This window comes from Bidens hawaiensis, unplaced genomic scaffold (assembly GCF_021521415.1).
Source record: "Bidens hawaiensis isolate Kalapana, Puna unplaced genomic scaffold, B.hawaiensis_p1.1 tig00000055_1, whole genome shotgun sequence".
Taxonomy (NCBI): domain Eukaryota; kingdom Viridiplantae; phylum Streptophyta; class Magnoliopsida; order Asterales; family Asteraceae; genus Bidens; species Bidens hawaiensis.
This window is the reverse complement of record NW_027491016.1, coordinates 2,357,316-2,380,143: the sequence shown is the minus strand read 5'-3', so window position 1 is coordinate 2,380,143 and position 22,828 is coordinate 2,357,316. Positions and strand designations below refer to the sequence as shown.

At 35.0% G+C, this 22,828-nt stretch overlaps 4 protein-coding genes across 4 annotated transcripts; 2 read left to right on the top strand and 2 right to left on the bottom strand.

Annotated features, from left to right (window-relative positions):
* Positions 1-686: 686 nt before the first annotated feature.
* Positions 687-1,838, top strand: LOC143635892 (uncharacterized). Its single transcript, XM_077103635.1, has 3 exons — positions 687-1,005; positions 1,108-1,154; positions 1,304-1,838. Exons 1-3 carry the CDS (start codon positions 807-809, stop codon positions 1,430-1,432), a joined length of 375 nt encoding a protein of 124 aa, XP_076959750.1. The 5' UTR covers positions 687-806; the 3' UTR covers positions 1,433-1,838.
* A 72-nt stretch (positions 1,839-1,910) lies between these two features.
* Positions 1,911-3,207, bottom strand: LOC143624764 (uncharacterized). The gene has a single exon (XM_077095325.1). It carries the CDS (start codon positions 3,114-3,116, stop codon positions 1,911-1,913), a length of 1,206 nt encoding a protein of 401 aa, XP_076951440.1. The 5' UTR covers positions 3,117-3,207.
* A 1,545-nt stretch (positions 3,208-4,752) lies between these two features.
* On the bottom strand, positions 4,753-8,582 carry LOC143551685 (uricase-2-like). The gene is made up of 8 exons (XM_077042096.1): positions 8,367-8,582; positions 7,490-7,582; positions 7,073-7,148; positions 6,828-6,937; positions 6,651-6,742; positions 6,410-6,583; positions 5,042-5,135; positions 4,753-4,943 (listed from the first exon to the last, which is right to left on the bottom strand). Exons 1-8 carry the CDS (start codon positions 8,580-8,582, stop codon positions 4,860-4,862), a joined length of 939 nt encoding a protein of 312 aa, XP_076898211.1. The 3' UTR covers positions 4,753-4,859.
* Positions 8,583-9,965: 1,383 nt separating this feature from the next.
* LOC143635793 (vacuolar protein sorting-associated protein 60.2-like) lies at positions 9,966-11,965 on the top strand. The gene is made up of 7 exons (XM_077103561.1): positions 9,966-10,115; positions 10,209-10,360; positions 10,909-11,002; positions 11,126-11,197; positions 11,289-11,400; positions 11,480-11,640; positions 11,731-11,965. Exons 1-7 carry the CDS (start codon positions 10,047-10,049, stop codon positions 11,782-11,784), a joined length of 714 nt encoding a protein of 237 aa, XP_076959676.1. The 5' UTR covers positions 9,966-10,046; the 3' UTR covers positions 11,785-11,965.
* The last annotated feature ends 10,863 nt before the right edge of the window (positions 11,966-22,828 follow it).

The window sequence follows — 22,828 nt, the reverse complement described above, 5'->3', positions numbered from 1 at the left end:
CTAAACTTGGTCGTTTTTTCAAGTGTCCTATTCAATACAAAACTACAAACAAAATACAACCTAACTTATCCATGACACATCACCGATTAACACACGCTTGTACATATAAGGTGATCATCATCTGCATTTCTATGGTCTCCTCGATCTATTTTCGTCTCAGTGTCTCACCTGATAAAGCTAATTGTGCAAATGCTAACTGAAAAGGATAATAAAGAGGTGTTGAATCAAAGGAAAGTGTTTGTTGTGAATAAGTGAAGCTATTTAAAGAAACATAAAATGTTAAGGATCTCAACTCTCAAGGACTTGGAAACCAGAATACAAATGAATAGATAAGAGATGTGTTCACACTAGTATCTATATTACAATAATAATCATTGTACTATGTTTTTGAAAATTGAAAATTTGTGCATATTGTTCTTCCACAATATAGCCATTGATGAAAGTGTTTAGGACACAAGGCACGTAAACCGTCAAAAGACTTGTCTTGACCATACAACCAAGGCTGGAATGACAATAGCGCATTTACTTAGCGGTCCCAGTGCTTTTTTCTTTTTGCTAAAAGTTACGGACTGTTTGTGTAACATAGAAAAATATCCACACATAGGGCCAAAGTATCTCTTAAGGACCTCCCATTCAAATATTACTCAAATTCAAGAATTACACTAGTGCAGAAGCAGCCAAATTTCTAAGTCAACATCATCATATCATATCCACAATAAATAGAATTTGTGGCTAAGAAAAAAGAAACTAATTGATTATATGCACAGGGAAATGAAACTTTGAAGTGAGAGCAGGATAAGGTGAAAATGGCAATAAGGGCTTACATAACTACACTGGTTTCATCCATCCATGCAGCTGAAAACGTTGAAGCAGAAACCAGAGGTTCAAGATTCACAAAAACACGAGTTACAGACAGTAATAGTGGAATAGAAGGCAGAAGAACACTCCTGCTTTCAACTGCTGCTGCTGCAACTGTAACTGACTCCAAGACTGAGCTTCTTCAAAGTAAGTATTATTATTATTTGCTCCATTGACTTATTATCAAATATTAATGTACATAATCAGAAGATGATAACATATATTTAACATTAAATGGCTTTTATTCAGAGTACCTCAAGAAATCACAGGAGAACAAAACCAAGAACGATAAAGAGGTAAATAAAAGAATATTGTCATATTTTCTTCATCGTGCATGTGCTCATTAGCTGTTTTGTTATTGAATAAGAAGCGAACAAAATAAGTGTATACACATGTTTATGTGTAAATAAACTCAACTAAATCATGCTAACTGTTATTATTTCAGAGACTAGACAGCTACTACAAGCGCAATTATAAGGACTACTTTGCATATGAAGAAGGGACATTCCGACAGAAGAAAGAACTCACCGAAACAGAGAAGGGTATTCTTGATTGGCTTCAAGCTAACAAATAATATGTACCCTCTTTCCAGTTATGTAATTTGAATCTGATTTCATAGCTGAACAAGAATATGTTCTAATGAGCCAGTTATTTGTTGCTTGTATTTTACAATCTCCAATTCTCCATTAACACCATGAGAAGAAGAAAAAGAACAATATTGTAGTTATCATACAAATCTCGAAGCAAATTGCAGATCTTTATGTTCATCTATAGGAATTAGATAGTTGCAATAACAAACCCACAAAAAAGATCCAAGGCTTGACCCATTTTGTCAAGAACTCACCAAAAAATCCAAGTTTTAACGCATATTGTCAAGAATCCGCAAAAAAGATCCAAGATTTAACCCACTTTGTTAAGAACGAGCAAAAAAGATAAGATTTTAACCCATTTTGTCCACAACCCGCGAAAAGATCCAAGATTTAACCTGTTTTCACAAGCACCCACGAAAAAGATCCAATTTTGTCAAGAACCCACCAAAAAGATCCATGATATTAACTCATTTTGTCAAGAACCTGCTGAATCTGATTAGAAACGATACTTGCGACAATCTCAGGCGAGTACTTATCAACCATATCTTTTCTAGCTTTCTTACCTTTACTCTTCGCTTCTTCTTGATTGTCCATCACATACCTCATTAAAAACATTAGCTTATCAACCGAAGGCTCGGCCCATAAATGCCCTTTAAACGGGCCATCAATAACTTCACTCATTCTATCAACGGTCAACGGGTAGCCATTTTCCTCAGTCAAATATTCAGTTGGTCCGGACCAATTTGTAGCAATCACGGGCAAAGACATAGCCATGGCCTCCACAATAGGCCGGCCCCACCCTTCCCCTCGAGATGGCAAAACAAACACATCAGCTGCTTTATAAAGTCTCGGGAAATCAATTTGAGCAATGTGGGAATCAATCACATAAACCGGAGCCCAACCTTTCACAGGTTTTTCCAGCCCGGAATCCTCCACGAATTCCACAATCTTGTTACCAAAATTACTATCGGAATGGTACGGATTCGTTAACAAGTATAAACAAACATCGTCTAAAGAATCGAATTCTTTTAAGTATGACTGCAACAACACATCCCAACCTTTTCTATACTCCCACTTAAACACGCTCAAAAACACAAATGGGTTTCTACCATTTCGTCCTTCTAAACGTGACCCAAGTACCAAATTCCCAAACAACAAAAGATCCAACGCTGCGTATTTACTCGGATCAAAGAACTCCGTATCTACAGCTTGCACAACCTTCACAACTTTATCCGGATCAGCACCACTTTTCACAAACGAATCCACATGAAACTCCGTCGGGACCCACACCATATCCATCGCGTTACACCTTCTCACATGCTCGGGATTCACTCTATCCGTCTCAAACATCGTTCGTCCGATAGCAAACCTGCTATTCTGTGGAGGGCAAGGTGTGGTTTGAAACAACGGCGGGTTCCACGCACCGGGCTCGCTATGACATATCACAACCGACTCGTTTAATCTACACTCGGTTTGAGCAAGATCATAAGCTAGGTTTCGAATCTCTATTGGCAAACCCTCCCAATAATAAACATTCTCACCATCACCATGTTGGGCAATTCTAAGGCTAAAGTTATGATTTTTAATATTATTGTAGTGATTATTAAGGGCTAATATGTAAGACCAAGCTTCGGAACAATACCCGCCACCGGAGATGAAGGGTGCCATCCATATGATGCAGTGATTGGGGGTTGAATTAGGGTTTGATGGTGGAGAGTGATTAGGGTTTAAGATTGGGGGTTTAAAGCCTAGAGTTTTTAAAATTGGATTGAGGAATGGTGAGATGGTGGTGTGATTTGAATATGGGATGATGATGAGTGAGATTGAAATTGGGATGAAGATGACTAAAATTGAGAGGAAACAAGAAGATTTCATAATGAGAAGATGATTAATATTTTTTAATATTATTGTAGTGATTATTAAGGGGTAATATGTAAGACCAAGTACGTCAATTTTGTTGTCGATCGCTAGTCGGGAGGGGCGATGGTTACTAACGATTAATCAGAATTAATCGAGTTTAAACAATATTAATTGGATTGGACTTTAACGTATATTTTTCAGTTTTATATATACAAACACACATTTTTTATGTAATTTTCAGTTTTATACATACACAAACATATTTTGGTCGGAAATTGTCTGGAATCTCACTGAAAACCGCTAGTTTTTGCTAGAATTTCGTCATAAACCGCTGATTTTGGTTGGAATCTCGCTTAAAGCCACTGATTTTGGTCGGAATCTCGCAGATTTTGGCCGGATTTGACCGTTAACCGATTAATTGGCTAAGTAGCCCAAAATTAATCGGTGAAGTGGGGACCAGGGATTAATCGATGCCTAGTCGGAATTTTTGTAACACCGCCTATTGTTTAGGCTTTTGGGTTTGATTTTAGTTTCAGCTTTAAAATTTTTGCTGTAATTCTTTTGGGGGGAAAGGTTAACTAAAAATAATGTACTTGACACTAAACCTATTTGCTAATTAAGAAATAACTAATTGAGTAAATAACCAAAATCGTCTGACAGGTTTGGTCAATTTTATGAGTTTCGTCCAAATAGTTTTTTTTTTCTTTTTGTAATTGAACCTTTCTGGTTTCCCGATTGTTGTCAATTTCATTCAAATCGAGAACTCACTCTATTTTTAGCATTTACTTAGATTGTACATGAAGTAAATACGTGGATATACCAACATGGATTAAACCCGCCCAACATTGTACTGAGCCAGCTATCGATGACTCATTAGATTCCACGCAGCTAGTGACCTCAACACAATTGCTATTGGTGGTATATAACTCTTGTTATGTCATCATCTTTTACATGTTTTTTTGGCTTTAATTTGTTTGTTTAAAACTGCAAAACAAAGAGACTGACGATAAAATTAAATTCAAATCACCAAAAAAAAAATAGTAATATATTGTTAAGTCTTACAATCAAAGCTAAAGGGAAAAAAGTCTTATCATTGGCTACTATAGCCAGTGATAAATAAAGATTGCGCCAACCGATGTGGACCCATGAAGAACCGGGAAATGGTGGGGAAAATGAGGCCTAACAATTTTATCCATTTAACTAAATGGATAAATAACCAATTTCCCACCTGACTTAACTAAAAAACCTAACTGGTTATAGCCAAATAACAAACGATGTTGGATTTGGAAACTCCAAGGATAAAATAGATCAATTTTGAAGATAAAGGACAAGCAATGAAATTCAGTACAAACATCAAGAACAAACTTTGTAATTCTGTCTTATATTAAAAATACATGTTTACCAAACCGGAGATTTATTGATAATTCACAACTTGAAGAGAGATTTATTGATAATTCACAACTTGAAAGGTCATATAATTTACACATCCTATTTTAATCAAGATCGTCTCCAGATGTGAGGCTAGAAATTCAAACATGAACAGCCAACCTTCTACATTTTGGACCTGGGGCGGCTCAAGCTAGCTTCGATTGATCCGTGTGGTTCGTCTGTTGGCAGGTACACATCGTCTTCAAACTGTCAAAATACATCAACAAAAAACACTACACATAAGCACACAAAATACCGTTTCACTTAAACTATATCATCAAAAAAGTAAAAAAACACAAGTCTACCTTCACAATGACCGGGTTGACTTTGCTTGATAAATTTACTGGCAGAAAATGGATGTTGGGCATTTTCAAATGAATTGATGATACATCTGGGAACCTGAAATTATATGCAGTCAAAACTTCAGCATGCCTATATATATCACCAATTTTTAAGTGGCGAAAGGTTTTGTATTGAACAAGAGTGGATTATGCAGTTAAATGGCTACCTTCTATCACAATTAAATTAATAGGTTCACCCAATTCTCTACTTAAAACTGGTTTTGCATTGCACAAGCCTTTAATAAATAAATGAACACGAGCAACATAATTTGTTCATTTAGTTGAACAACCGAACATGAGCACATGACTCGTTTGTTCATTTATGTTTGTGAACATTTGTTAATTTAAGTACGTTTATGTTCATTTGTGTTTGTTAGCTTACGGTTGTTTAAGATCGTTCATTTATGTATACTTTAAAACTTTTAGGTCATTACAATTTAGCCTAGTTTTATTAAAATATTTAGACCCAAATAGATTGATGTTACGTGATCATGTCTACTTTAAACTGGTGTTCAGTCAAGCATGTTTGCTTGTGTTCGTTCATAAATTTTTAGTTATGTTTGTTTGTTTACGTGCGTGAACCGTTCATTTATATTGTTAACTGATGAACATAAACGAACAAACTCATTTTTTTAACGAACGAACATAAACGAACACATACTCATTTTAACACACGAACACGAGCAAGAAAAATCCATTCGTTTAACTGTTTGGTTTGTTTGCAGGCCTATATGGCTACATATAGGGTTATTCAATACAAAACCAATTTTAAGTAGATAACTACAGAAACCGCATAAACATTTCTACCTATTGCTTTAACTATTATACATAAGATGATTATATAACCTCATAGCTGCCTAAGACGATTATATAACCTCATAGCTGCCTCTCTTCCGTTCACTAATCACTATATTTGAGATACACCATGTACAAGTGTTTAGGTGGTTCAATGTCTACCTATATCACTATGTATTTGTGTGTGTTAACTTTATATCAAGTGAATCAAAAGAAATCAAGAGCACACACTTTTAGCCAAAGGCTTTTTAACAGAACTTTTAATTTCTGGATAATAACTTCATAACTTCTAGTACTATAAATACATGAGCTAACAACTAGAAAAGAGAAATAATAGGAAAAAGCAACTGCCACTATTTGACCCACTACACACGATTAACCAAAACATAAAAGTAGGAGCCAACAACTTTATTTAACAAAAAAACGTGCAGCAAGACTAATTCTTCAAACTGTCAGATGATGTGCATTGATGTTGCTTAGTCAACAGTGTGTCAGTGTGTGTGTGTGTGTGTGTGTGTGTGTGGGGAAAGGAGATACCTGCCAAGAACAGCTTTTGCCATATCATAAAGAGTAGCCTGAACAGATGGACTATACACACCCTCTTTAGGAGGACCAAAGAAAGTGTCCATCAAAACCTTCTTCACACCGAGGTATTTTTCAGCGAATTGAAGTGGCTGATTGTTAATACTTGATAACGACTCAAAATGGTATCTGCATATGAAAACCATCACAGTCACAATTACAATTGAAATTCTTGTAAATATATGAAAGAAGTTACCTCCACGATGCAGTGACCTCCGTAGCAAGCATCCTCTCTCGTGTTTGAGGCAGGATTGTGTTTTGGTCACGTATGAAACCCTCAAAACCCGACTGTTATTTAGACAATCTGCCATTAATTAGTTTTGACTTTTTCCCACTAAAAGAAAGTTTATTTGGCATGATGAAGGTTGCTTACTTGTGTAGTCTTCAGCAAAGATAAACCCGCAACACCAGAAGTTACACGCAAAGAACCATTTTTCTTTAAGATAACTTCGGTTGTGTGTCTCTCAGATCCAAGTTTAAAGCCTTTTAAAATTGGATTTTTATCATAGAAGTTTTCAATATGTTACATATGTTTTACAAATAATCATATAGAGCTAATTTGTTACTTAATTTGGTGCAAACAATGACTTGCATAAAGTGAAGCATGAACTTTCTTACCATGATCATGGGGTTGACCATCCATGCTGATACGCTCCCATGGTTTTTCAACAATCTTGATGATTGCTGCAGTAACCTACAAGATGAAATAAATGAGGTTTCACAAGAAGCATAGTAATTATGTGTAGCTAATCAGTAATTAAACAATCAAGTATGATAAATTTACAATATTTTAATCTTGTTTTCTTTCTTTTAATCATTCCCTGAGATAACTAAATCAAATTACTTTACAGAAATTACATCCTGTAAACACAATCATCCATCTGTGATTATTCAACCAAAAGATGTTTTGACCATTTGTCAGATCTAAAATACCCCTCAATACATATTGTGGAGTGTGGACCAAAAACAATGCAAATTACACTATCAATAGAATTGAAATAATTAGTTTGAGACCTAATTACCAAACAGATTTACCTGTGGGTAGAATGATGTAAAGTGCTTAGCAAGCATAAATGCAAATTCCTCCACAGATACTTGTTCTTTACACTCCTTTGCCTTCACATATACCTGCAATTCAACATCAAGCGGAACATGTGATCGTATTTGAACGTTATTTTTGCATAGATCCAATTAAGGCACACGAAACTGAAACCCGAGCTGAAACAAAAGCCAACAGTTTGGTTCTACTTTTTGTAAGAAACAAACATATGGTTCGTTTTTGGTTTTGCGTGCAATAGAAACCAAAAAGAAAACACAAGCAAACCGAACAGAATTTCTAGATTTTCATTTTTTATTTTTTTATTTCAAGTAACTTTTTAATAAATATTTAACTCAAATATTTCAGCCCGAATTTGTAATAATCAGTTAGTTATTAACTAATAAAATGATTTAGGCCTTAATTCATTAATTTTGGGGCTTTTTTCTGGCTCAAAATTATCGAACTCAAATTGCAAAACCGAAAAGGACAAAACCAAAACCAAAATTTTTTTATGGCTCAAAATTGTCGAGCTCAAAATGCAAAACCGAAAAAGTCAAAACCAAAACGAAAACCAGGGAACTGAAAAAAACAAAACCAAATGGTTTTCAAAAATCCAAAAACCGGCCCATACACACCCCTAGATCAACATCAAATCAATGTTCTTATCCTAACTTTAGCAATTTCCAATCCAATTTAGCTTTAATTAATTAATTGATTTTAACCTAACTCAACATTTATTTCACAACTTAAATCACCTGAACCCTAGGCATCTAAAACAACATGCACAGATCAAATCAAATCAATCATTCACATATCACTCACACATCTAAAACTAATCAAACACGTAACCGGAAGCGTATAGAGATACCGTACAGTGTTTTTCATCGTGTCCGTTGCAACAATATCGGAATTATCGGCGCGAACGTAGGCGTTAACACAATCGGAGAGTAGACTGATACTGACGTTCCATTCCACGAAGAAATGACGACCATCGGCGGATCTACAGACTCTGCCGACTCTAACTCGCTCTTTTCCGTGCCTCTGTTCGAATATGTTTCCGTCGATTTGGATTCGATCTCCGGCAGCCATTTGGATAGTGATCAACCTGGAATCTGGAATAATATTATTATTATTACGATTATGCAAGTAGGTAACACTCAAGCCTAGTAGAGTTTGTATTATATAATAGGACTGTAGCTTAAAAAGGTGAAACAATGGGGGAAAACCATGGCTGTAGACCACAGAGAAAGACGAGTGACGTGTCTGTTTAGGTTTTTGGGCCTTTTTATTCATAAATAAAAACAAGTTTATAGTTTTAGACTTTGAGGGATGATTTGCAAATAATTTCATAAATATGTATTTTAAGCTAATCAAGACGGTTAGATTTTTGGTTTCAACAAATAATTTACAAAACTGGTCATGACAACTATTTTAAGCTAAAAAGAATTTTAGAGATGAGTAGTTTACAAAACTGGCATTATTATTATTATTATTATTATTATTATACAAGTGGTCAGCCTAGAGTAGAGTAGAGTTTGTTGGATTGGCGATATCTATGGTTTTAGACCACAGGCAAGGATGACTGACGTGTCTGTTTAGGTGTGTGGGCTTTAAGATAAACATTGGGCGGACCTTTACAATAGAGGGGGGCAAATTGGTGTTTTTTTTTTGGAACTAGAACAGGGTAGGATTTGATTTCGGGTTTGATCAACAAAGTCAAGAATCAAGTCAGGTAGGAACCGGCTGCGGTTTCGACTATGGTCGGATGCCGGGTCGAATCAAGGTTTTGATTGGATAGACTGTAGACATGGAATCGGTTTGGTTTCTGGTCCGGGTACGGTTTTTATGTGAAACTAAAACCTAGTTAATACCCTCGGGTCAAGTCCGGTTTTGTGCTTGGGCTTGAACCATTAGTTACAAGCTTAATCCGATGGATTATAGCATTTATGTTGATATTGATTTGTTAGAAAATTTATATATATGTCAAGATCTTTGGCATTTAATGCATGACTGGTTACCATTAGGACCTCTTTAGGTCGGACCCTTGCAATATTTTGGATTGTTAATTGGGGAGACATTGCTGAAGAGACTCGGACTAGTTGGTGGTTTCGTCTATTCTATCTATGTGCTCGTTTAGACTAATGCCAGGTGGCTGACACGAACAGTCCGGTAATGCTCTTTTCCACATGTTTTCTTACGCATCACCTTGGTTCAATTTTTCTAATTCACATCCAGATGCCCCTTTGTCTAGTCATTCGGACAATATGTGAACCAATTTGACTTGTCATTGAGTTATTATGCAGGAGTAACAAACATCAACCATTAAAAATAAACGATTCTATAAAGTATGCAATAGTATGGGGACTGGTTTTATAAGTTATAGAGATTGACATGATCAAAGGTATCCAAAATTGCTTGCTTATTTATCTCTTCGGTTTATTCGTTTCGATTAGACGATCTATTACTTTGGAAGATCATCTGCACTGTTGAATTAGGGTTTCAAATCCAAAACAAGGCCTGAATCAGTAGACACAAAATTGAAGTTAAAAGACGATGAGGAGAGTATTCGGCGTTAAGAAAGACAAAGAACCGCCTCCATCAATTAATGACGCCTCTGATCGGGTAATCAATTCTTTTCTTTAATTTGATGGATTGATTGATTATGTACTGTTGTGTTAGGGTTCTTATTTTGGTGAATGATAAATTGTTTTATAGATTAATAAAAGAGGTGAAACTGTGGATGAAAAGATCAAACGCCTTGATGCTGAACTTGCTCGATATAAAGAACAGATCAAGAAAACCAGACCCGGTCCGGCCCAGGAGGCTGTCAAGGCCAGAGCAATGAGAGTTCTTAAGCAAAAAAGAATGTAAGATATTATTATTGTTATTATTAATATGATTGCTTTTAATAGCTTAGAAGTCAATTAGCTATGATATAATACTGTTGAGCTTATAGATAGGCGGAATTCAAATACCGCCTTTGTGACTGATGCTTTGGGTAATTGGGTTTAAAGTTTTTTTAACCGATCGGTTTCAGTTATAAACGGTTCGGTTAATTCGGTTAGGATTGAAGCTACTTTCAGCTGATAAATCCAATTTTATCCTGGGTCAAATAAAACTTATAATAAAACTTTTCAGATATGTAGCATATTATTTATAAAAATTAGATAAACTTAAAAGGGTGTTTTATTCTCGGTTCGGTTAGTTCGGCTATTTATATGCATATATAACCAAGAAAGTCAATTATCAAACAAATCAACCGAACCATCGGTTATTTCGATTCAGTTTTATCAGTTGTAGTTCGGTTTTTGTGCTCACTTGTGGTTGGTATGACGGTCCGGGTGCTACAGCTTTGAATACGCATGCATCCTTAAATATTATAAAATGAATAGCAATCTTTAATTATTATTTGAAGGTACGAAGGACAGCGTGACATGCTATATAATCAAACATTCAACCTAGATCAAGTTGCATTTGCTTCTGAAGGAATTAAAGATGCTCAACAAACGGTATATATGTTTACATCTTTACACTCATCAAGTTCTTGTTACTGGTTTTTGATATTATCTTTAAATTGCATAATGACTTATATTTCTTGTGATTTTGGCATTTAAAAATTTTGCGTCGTCCAGATGTCGGCTTTGAAATCAGCAAATAAAGAGTTGAAAGGAATGATGAAAACCGTGAAGATTCAGGACGTTGATGTTAGTATCATATAATCTGTTTTATACTTCATGTTCATTCTTTCGTTGTATATCTTTTTGATTGTTGGGCGGTTTCTATATTTCTATATAGAATTTGCAAGATGAAATGATGGACATGATGGATATTAGCAATGAAATACAAGAATCTCTTGGTCGAAGTTACAGCGTGCCCGATGACATCGATGAAGATGAACTTTTGGGAGGTAAGTTCGCATTTTTTTTGAAGTATTCTTTGGATAAATGATTTTATTATTAAACATATGTTTATGGTTTGATATGAAGAACTTGATGCTTTGGAGGCTGACATGGGGCAAGAAACCGAAGGTGAAGGTGTACCTTCATATCTTCAACCCGATAACGAACCTGATTTGAATGAAGAACTCAACTTGCCTTCAGCTCCAAGTGGACAAGCGGTGCCAGCTGGCAGAGTTAATAATAATCAGGTGAATCTGAAATACATATCTTGTACTCTTGTGTTGTTTATCAAATGATAATGTTAAGTTTTATAATTTTGTTTCATGTTTGGTTTACAGGCTGTTGATGAACATGGGTTTCCTGCTGTACCTCATGCATCACTTCGGAGTTAAGCCCGAACCGTGTGGCTTCTTGTCGGTTGATTTTTTGGCTGGCTACGCGTGTTTACTACCCATTTTTACCTATATAAACAATATCGTGCATAATGTGAACATGACTACTTTTATTTGATGTCATTTAGAATATGATATTATGAATAAACTTCTACATTTAGGCTATAACAAGTATGTAAAGATGTTAGTTTAGTTTATTTTGAAGAAAGTGGTAGAGCATCCCCATTTGTGTTTAACATAGATGTTAGTAAATAGAAATACGCTAAGGCGCATTGTGACCGGTACAACAAATCATACTCGTTTCTGAGATAACAATCGAAACTCAAGAAACGAGTAATATACATTGTCAACGCTTTACAACTTTACAAGTGATGATATTCGAATGATCTTACTGGGTGTGTAAAATGATTTTTTGGTTACCTAACTTAAAATAGTGAGGGTACATATTATAGTGAATAAGGGTGGATGATGGAATGAATTTGGGGTATTTTAGAGGGAATGGAATGGACTTGATAATAGATCGTTCCATTCCATAAACCAACCAAACACTCTTTTTTTTATTCCTTCGGAGTGATTCATTCCATTCCACATCATATTCCTGCATTTCAAACGCTACCTAAGGGTATGTTTGATTGGAGGTAATGGAATAAAGGGGGATTGGAATGGATAAGGGAATGAACTGATCATTATCATTTCTTCATTTTGTTTGATTACAATGAAATGAATTATTAATTTATTTAGTTTCCTTTCCACAAATAATGTAGGAATGAAATGGAAATAATAAAAATACAAATAAAAATACTCAATCTTAAAATAATTTTTTCTATCAAAATAAAAAAAAAATTGCATGACGACGGTGGTGGTAGCTTTGACAAACGATGACAACGGTGGCGGTGGTGATGGTGGTGGCGGTGGCATTAGCGGTCAGGCAGTAGGGACGGTAGTTGTGGTGGCGATGGTGGTGGTTGTGGTCAAGCGGTGGTGACGGTGGTAGCATTGGTGGTCAAGTGATGATGGTGATGGTAGGGTGACAGCGACGGTGGTGGCGGTGGTCAGGTAGCGATAGCGGTGATGGTCAAGCGACGACGATGGTATGGATGAGGTGGCTACAACGACATTGGTGGTAGTGGTGGCGGTGATGGCGGTGGTAGCGCTTGTTGTAAGGCGGTGGCGGTGGAGGTGGTGATGGTAGTAATGGGGCCGTGGGGGTGACAATGGTGGCGGCGGCGACGATCGTAGAGGCGTAGGTGGTGATGGTTGTTGTCAGGTGGTGGTGTTGGGAAAAAAGGGGGGGTGGGGGGAATGAATGACTTTGATGAAATGAGATTCCATGTGTAATCGTTGATTTCATTCCATTGAGCAACAAAACACCACTTTTTTTATTCACTCACAATGAGTCATTCTATTCTCACTGTCATTCATGCATATCAAACACTGTCTAAATGTTGTAAGTCTCTAACTTTTCGCTATCTGCAACCTCTCAAAGAGACACAATGGTTGGCAAACTTGTCGCCAACCACCCTCGCTTCTTCAAATAGATGCAATGATCGACAATAGCGGTTCTAATTTTATTTTATTCTAACATATAAACCATGTTCTAAACACTTAGACTTTATATTCAGTGACAAAGCTTATACAAATTTTCAAAAGTAAACAATATTTTTTAAAACTACTTGCCAAAAAATAGGCCTCACTAAGCTCGTCCTTGTTTTATATTAATTTGTTGAGAAACTTTTGTTAGTTTTTAATTCCCACATATGAGCCATGTTCTAACCACTAGACTATATATTAGTTTGTTGTACAGCTTTATTAAGAAGAACGCAAACAGATAAATAAATTTAACATATTAGATTGCAAATCAGTGCATTCTTGCTTATGAAATTAACATTATATATCTACATCTATCTATCTATAATATATATAAACCAAAACCCTAAAATCATACGTGTCGCGATGTGGTCGCTCCCCCCCTCCCTTTTATGAAAGCCACCAGATTGCTTAATTTTTAAACGGAGACCTCTCATTGATTTAACCCAAATTCATGGGTATGGGTCTTACCAAAACCAGATAGTTCTTAAACGGGTTATAACATATCATTAAATTAAAAATTAATCTTACCAATTATTTGATATGAAAATCCTACAAAATAAGAATATACTAAAATTTAATATCCAATTTAAAAAGAAAAATATATTATTTATAATTAATAAACAATTTTATAGTAAAAAACATAAGCGGGCCATGGGTCACCAAATCCAGATAGCTTTTAAACGGGTTATAACATATCATTTATTTATGAAACCCTTTCATAATCAAACCCTGAGTATATTATTAACTTTCTTACAATAAAGGAATTAAAATCCAAAAAATAAATATTAAAAAACAAAAAATGTAAAACAACCATTCTCTCAAGCCATCAGATTACTTTATTTGTAAATGAAGGCTTCTCACGCATTTGACCCGAATTCACCAGTAAAGGTCTCACCAAACCCAGATTGCTCCTAAACGGGTTATAACATCTCATTATATTAAAAAAAATAATCTCATCAAATATTTGATATGAAAATCCTATAAAATAGGAATATACTAAAAATTAATATCCTATTTTATTTTAAAAAAATATATTATTTATAATTAAGAAACAATTTTATAATTAAGAAAATAAACGGGTAATGGGTATCACCAAACCCAGATAGCTTTTAAACCGGACTATAAAATATCATTTATTTGTGAAACCATTTCATCATCAAACCTTAAGTATATTAATTATTAACTTTCTTACAATAAATAAAATTAAAATACAAATATACATATATAAATATTAAAAACGAATAATGTAAAACAACCCTCGTAATACGGGGGATAAAATCTAGTATATATATAAAGCAAAACAGATAGCTACAGTACAGTTTCTATGTTTGCAAGTTTAGTCCTTTATTTTTGTTGATAAATACAATTAGCCTTTTAATTTGTGTGTTTTGTGCATGATGTTTGAAACCTTCCAAGAGGTACAACCTGCAAGTTCAGTCCTCTGTTATTTTTATGAATACAATTTAGCCTTTTAATTTGTGTGTTTTGTGTATGATGTTTGGAACCTTCCAAGAGGTACAACCTTATGAGCTTCATAAACAAATAGATGTTTATGTCGCTAAATGAAGAAACGTGGATCTACTCACTGGTAGCAGATCTACTTTCCTCGGGTTTGATTATACTATTTCACCGATGGTTCTTCTGGATCTGTGTTCTTCCACCTACAAAATGAACAGCGCCGTTACTTACCCCTCAGAAAGGGACAGAGGGGTCCTCTTTGGGGTAACCCTCCGGCGTGAGAATCAGTATGTTGTGGAGAAGATAATAATAATGTGTGTAAGGGAATCTCAAGAGTATTGCTTAATAGCTCAATCCCCTCTGATTGTGAGATTGTGTTTGTATGTAACTGATTGTGAGTGAATGTGATTCAATATGATTGAATGTGATATCACTGCTTGTAACTGTCAATGATTGAGTATGAATGTGTCATCAAAGTGGAGTTGATGCTGTATTTATAATGCTAGGGTTTCCACTGATTGGGCTCAACCTCGTTGGCCTCCTCCAATCGCACTGCGCCACGTGTCCTCTGGGACACCTGGCGCTTTCTCGTTGGTTGTAATCACGTGGCAACACATGTGTCATGCTGAGTTGTCGACCTTTCACTTGGCAGCTGTCAACATCAGCATATTCTTACTCCTTAAAAAGATGCCTTCTGGAAGGTTGTCTGACGTGCACAATCAAGGTTGCCCTAATCCTGATTTGGATAAGGACGAGGTTGATTATGCGCACGTGTGATATGCGCCCATCCTGAGGATGCGCGAGGTCTTCTCTTTATTCTCACGCGCAGATATTTCATGCGCAGATGTGATATGCACCGCGCGCTGATGCGCTGCGCGCATATGTGATATGCACGAGCATGTGATATGCGCCGCGCGCTGATGCGCCGCGCGCTGATGTGATGCGCGAGCATATGTGTGCCTGGGCATATGATGCCTGAGCATGTTTTGTATGCGCCATGCGCATAGGTTTTGGCTTTGTGCCTTCATAATGTCTTTATCTTGTGGGTTGACCCGCCTTGCTCGGTGTTGAGGCGGGTACATACCTCTTCACTAAACAAGTAGTCGGTGATCAGCTATGCGATTAGGCTAGTATATATAAAAGGAAACCGTAAGCTACAGTATTGAGGGGTATTTTGGAATTTCATCTTTTGTAGGTTCAAAATTTTTGTTATTTTTGGTCCCTCAATTTTTAACTTTTTACAAATTAGCCCCCTCAAAGTTCTAAATTGTAGTAATTTGATCCCAAACATTTTCTTTTGCTAAACTTTGTTTAATTTTGCCCCCCCCCCCCCCCTAAAGTATTCATGGTTTTAGTTTGTTCCCTAATATGTTATTATATAGATAGAGGATTCAATACAATAATCCTTTATCGTACATTACGTACGCGACACTTCTAACCGTTTATTTTCAGAAACCCAAAATCACAATTACACTAATCTGTCCGTCCCTCTCCCTCAATCCGTGTCCACCACCCCTCATCGACATCAGCACACCTCCGCTCGCCAGCATCATCAACACTCTTCGTCACCATCATCACCGTCGACAACAAACTCATCGGAAAAACACAAAACTCGTCACAGGTTTGTTTAGTTGAATTGAAATTGAAATTGAAGCCAATTGATCGGTTATTCTTTGAAATCGATTCAATTAATCATCAATTTGAAGCTTCAATCGATCAATTTTGAGTTCTGAATGATGGGTTTTGACATTAAACGTTTAAGATCTGGCTTGAACGTGTATAAAGTTTTTGCATGAATGTTTAAGGTTTAAACGTTTTAGCTGAACGTTTAAGCTTTTGTTTGAACTTTTAAAGGTTTGAATGTTTTAGCTGAATGTATTTAGCTAGCTGAACATTTAAGTTTTTGCTTGAACTTTTAAAGGTTTGAACGTTTTAGCTGAATGTATGTCGTGTACGTAATGTGCGTCAAGCGATTATTGTACGTTAACATTCCCCTTATTATATATGTATATTTAAGTTACCGATATTTTTTAATGGCCGCCATACGAAGTTTTAGATTTTTTAGTATGTCGTTACGACATGTTTATTTCATCTATGTCGTGCCGTTAAAACGAATGTGTATTCACAATAAAGTATATAAGTTTCTTCGAAAAAGAAATTGTATTTGCAATAGAATATAATTTTTTTTATTCTAAGCTATATAGTGAGTGCAATACCACGTCGATACCGTAATGAGCCCGAACCGATACCAACCAAGTTTTTTTTATAATTAGAACATTTTTTGGTATCGAAATGATAGTCATTATGACGTGTTTGTATATCCGCGTTTAAAAACTCAAGCCTATTACAAAGTTCTTCGCCAACGCGTAAAGTAAACACACCAGTGTTATACATGGAAAAAGAAAAGGAAAAAAAAAAGTTACAACCCCAATCACACCTATTATACCTCATTTCATCATCATCATCATCATCATCGTACTCAGTATATCCCACCAATAGCAAAGCTATGGTAGGGTCTGAGGAGGGTAAGATGTAGGCAGCCTTACCTCTACCCCATAGGGATAGAGAGGCTACTTCCGGTGAGACCCCCGGCTCGATAGTAGTTTTGCATCAAGCCTTGGACATAAGGCACATAGCACTCAATCATCGGGACACCGGCTGATCGGTGCATGTACCCTTATCTTTCAGCTATCAACGCCACTACATGATGCCTGATTAACCGTCCGTCATTTTTAACGTTATTTTCACGAGATTAGTAAAATAACGTCAAAATTAGTGCAATTTCACTTTTGCCCACCCGAGGGTTCACACATATATACATCATATGTGCGCATCATATGTGCGCACCGCAAGCAGTGCAATTTCACTTATACCTCATTTAATACATTTATATCATGATAGAAATCTTTTACCGTCTGATAAGTCATGAAGTCCTTTTCACATTTACTTCATCCAAAACAATTTATGAAGTCTAGGGAAGTGATATATGGTTATATGTTATACTCAATTTAATACGAAACAAGTAATTAGCATCCCACGCGTAATTATAATTGTAAGTAAGATCAATTTTGCATGTTTCTGGTGTCAGAGTCTTGTGCTCAACTTTTTAAAAATTAATGTTAGAGCCTTGTGCTGAGTAAAAATTAAACACTAAGCCCTAGGCTCAGTTAAAATGAAAAATAAAAATTTTCTAATTGAATATGATTCTGAAGAATCATACGAACATAATACTAAAGTTATCAACTTTAGTGAAAATGAAAAAGGTTTTCAGTTAGATTACATGATTAATTCTGACCAATTAACTAAAATAAGCAAGCTTAAGTTCAAGCTTGATAATAGACAGGTTTTTAATCAACCTAATAGTTTGCAAAGCCTAGTTTCAAAGGCTTTTTCAAGAAAAAATAAAATCCTTTACTGCTTCAACACTGAAGAATTTTCAGTAGACATAAAGGATACATCGGGAAAAGTATTTTTGCCACTCTTAACTAGAGAAGAGATAGCAAAAAGACTTTTGACTATTAAACCCGAATTAAGAAAATCAATGAACATGGTGCATATAAAAGCAGTAAAAATCTTACTAAAAGCACAGTTCAGAGATGGAATTAATTTTCCAATAAAAATGGCTGTTGTTGATAATAGAATCATTAACAGACAAGATGCTCTCTTAGGGGCAGTACAAGGAAATTTAGCTTATGGTAAATTTATGTTTACCGTATACCCTAAATTTGCTTTACATCGAGATTCAAGAGATTTCGACAAAACTCTTAGTTTCATACATCAGTGAGAAAGAACTGATCTAATGGAACCAGGAAATAAAGTATTTACGATTAATTATCTAATATCGTATGATATTACCAACAGTACTCATTCAATAGAGTATAAAGAAAAAGAGAGTATAACAATCGAAGATATGTTCTCAGATATAGGAACAGTAGAAGAAAGTAAATTCACTGAACCTTCACAACTTCAAGAAAATTGGGCAATAAACATAGCTCGAGATAAACAAATTTTAGAGTCTAGACCTAGACACAGTTTTTCTGGACACACTCTAAGAATTAGAGAACCAACTTCCACTTCTACAGAAGTACAATTAATACGATCTATGTCAGAAAGAATAGATAAGTATGGAGAAATTCTTAAAGAGGTTATAGGAATATAATGCCTATAACGCCAATCATAGAAGCAGTTAAAGCTCTAGATGATGCAATTAATTTTGAAAAAAGTGAAATTCTGAGATACGAAGGCCAAATAAACCAAACTGGATATAACTTTATGTTACAGGATAACATAAAAGCTCAGAATATAAGATTCTTCAAACAAGAATTAGCTGCTGCTAAAAAGAAACTCTCTAAGCTTAAAGCAAGAAGAACTCTAATAACCACAACATGAGTTATCTTCTAAAGTTAGAAGAATTAGTTAGAGATTTAATTAATAAAGTAGAAAAATTATCTACCAATGAAAATCTAGAGACTATAGCTGCAAAGATTATTAAGGATGTCTCAGAAAAAATTGATAAAATAGAGGAAGCTAAACCTCAAAAGATGGAACAACACACAAAAATCTTCAACGAACGAGAAAGATTTCAAAAATACTCTTTTCCTAACTTGAATGTAGGAAATCCGTCATTAGGAAGTTCTAAATGTCCAAATGCATTAAAATGGCCTTTTGGTACGAAAGAACCATAGAATATTAAAAAATACAATTCTTTAAAAAACTGACATGAAAGGACAACGCCCATGTGATAATCTTTTAAAAGAACGCCCATGTGATAACCTTTTAAAAGAAAAAAGAAGCCCATGTGAGATGTCTAAATTATTAAAAATTGAGCTACAAAAGTGTCACATAATTCAAAAATTCAGCATAATTCAGGATGACTGGAGTATGCATCCAGGTGACAAATTAGAAACTCTATCCGAGTTATTAAAGCAAAAGTTAAAACTTGAAAGAGAAATTCAAGAGCTTAACAAAACAAAAAAATGAGTTCTATCTCCCAAAAGCTATAACAAATATTTGACAATCAGCTAGAGACAGGCTTAGCTGAACAAATACATGAACTAGTCCAACTAATGTCACTAAGTGATAAAGAATGCGAACAAAAATTTGCGGAAAATAAAAGTCCTAGAGACAAATATTTTCCAGAAAAGGTTTTTACAGTAAAATAACCTAAAATTGAAAAGGATATAACACCAGAACCTATAACTGAAGATGAAAGTTCTCCTGAAGAATACACTCCTATGTACAATAGTAGAACAAATAGGGCCAGTACTAGCTATACTAGCCACAAAAAGAAAAATATAGAATTTTCTATGCCTTATCACAAAGGTATACCAAATTCCAATAATGGAAGTTCAACCACAATTTACACTATTAAAATAGACTGTATCTTCGATCTTGAAAAAAGAAAAGAAGTTATAGACAAATGGAATACTGAGATTAGTCTCATTATCCAATCCAATCCAGAAGAGTTCTCTAATGCTAAAGCAGTTTTATTACTAATAGAACATAAATCTTCTGGAATTATTCAAGATTTCATTAAAGGTACAACCTGGAATGAAAATATGAATGGTATAGACCTCTTTGATGAACTAATAAACGCCATGTATATGATGTTTTTAGGTCTTGATTTTCTTACAAATAAAGATCAAGAAAATCAAAAATTGCTGGAAAAAGCAAGACAAAATCTTACGAAAGCACAGTTATGTGATATATGTCTTTTAGACGATTTCACTTGCTTATTTGAGCAAAACTTGTATAAGTTAAGTACGGGTGAATATCATTCCTGGATAGAAGCCTACTTAATGAAAATCCCAATAGTAGGAGAAAAAGCCAAAGAAATATGGAATAAAGAAAAGAATTCTTTTACTATGCATTCCCTCGGATTTGCTACAAGAATTGTTAAAGAAGAAATAGCAGTCTATTGTGATTTCTCCAACAAACAAAAACAGTTAAAAAGATTTAACAAAAAATGTTGCAGTACTTTAACTGAAACACCTCAATTATCCTTTGGATGTGACCCACCCAAAGATAAAAAATACCTCAAAACAAAATATAAAAGAAAATATAAGACAAAAAGAAGGTTCTGGAAAACCAAGAAGAAAGAAGGTTATCCTACAACAGCCCGAAAATGTACAAAGTAGTGTTGATTTAAAAACTGTACGAACAATGGTTTCTAGTGCCTGTAACAATACCATGTACAATGAGATTTCAACGCAATATTTTTTTGTGTTTTAACATTATAAACGTGGCCATAGCAATACAATGTAAAATGGGATAACATCATCGTTAGGTGCAATATAACAACACTATCTAAAATAGTATAACATCGCAATTATGGTTTTATGGGGTTTCGAATTATTCGTAAATTCCCGATCGTTGAAGAATCGACCTATGGACCTTTAATAGACCAATGAACACAACCAATTATCCCTAACAAGTTTAACAAGTTAGAAACAATAAGCTTAACACAAGTATCAAACATGAATACGATTCGCTTAACTAGTTTGTATGTCATGACTATAAAACGGTTTTAAGTTTCATGGACCTCCGGTAAGTTGAAATGCAAGTAATATAATGAATAAGAATTATGCAAAATTAGAAAGCAATAAAATAAACAATGTAAATTAAGAAATAAATTATAATTTAAATTTAATTCTACTAATAATAAGCAACTATCAATAAATGGTGGTAGGGGGCAAAGGTGGTTTGTAATTGTATATTGGTGTGGTAGCAAAAGTGGTTAGTTGCAAAATAGTGTGGCCGTAAAGATGGTTTAGTTTTAAAATGATGATCAGATGTTCGATTCCTACTAATGATGGTTTGTAAATATATATTTGACTGTTAAAAAAAATAATAAGCCAGCTATCAATAAATGAAATTATATTGACTTTCAGATTCAAATGTTATCAAATTCGTAACAGTCAACAACAATAATTGACTTATTGTTAAGTTAGACAAATATCAAATTAAAAAAATAATATAGTAATAAATACATAAAAAATAATGAAACGCCAAAGCGAGATTTTAGTATATTAGGCTGAGGGGTGTGGGGCTTTAACGGGGGCGCTAGAGCCCCTCCGCTCGCGCCCCCAGGCGCTAGCACCACACCCCCGGGGCGCGAGAGGGGCGCGAGCACGAAAAACAAAGCAGGCGCAAGCTCCTTAGCGGCTGAGGATGGGCGTAAAGATGCATGGGAATGTGTGATCTAGCCGTTGGACATTTAAAATGAGCCGTTGGGCTCTTATTTAATAAAAAAAAAAAATTTTCTTCCTATATATAACCCATTTCACATAAAACAATTACCACAACTTCAAAAAAAAACCCAAAATCAACCCATCTTCCAAACTTTTTTTTAAAAACATGGCTGGAAATTGGTACCCAAACCTAGATTCAGATTATATTGACGACGATTTATGGTCGTCACCGCACCAACCGATGCTTTATTCGGAGCCGCAACAATCATCCGGCTTTCAACCATCCAACATACAACCGTCTCCTAACTTAATGTGTTTTTTCATTAATGTGTGTTTTTTTTAATAATTTATGAGTTTTTTTAATAATACGTTTTTTGAATATATTTATAAAAAAATAAAAAAAAATCCGCTGGAGCCCCTGCTGGAGCCCCTCCACACCAGGGCCAGGGGCTCCAACACCCCCCTTATCCAGTTTCTCTCTCTGCCACACGTCATAATATTATTGGCTGGAGCCCCCACTCGCGCCCCCATTAGAGCCCCCCACACCCCTCAGCCTTAATGTGTTTAAAATAGGATTACTAACTTAATAAGTTATAGTTACTTGATTTCAAATATATGAAGTCAACTTGGTTTCTAAAATTTTAAAAACAGTTGAAACATACTGTATTTGTATAGGTTTATACAACTAAATTAGAATTTAAATAATCTAAAATTTAATGTTGATATCATATTGGTTTTATATTATACTATTTGTTATTGTTAATATTAATCTAAAATATAATAAGTTTAACACAAATACACGTAGT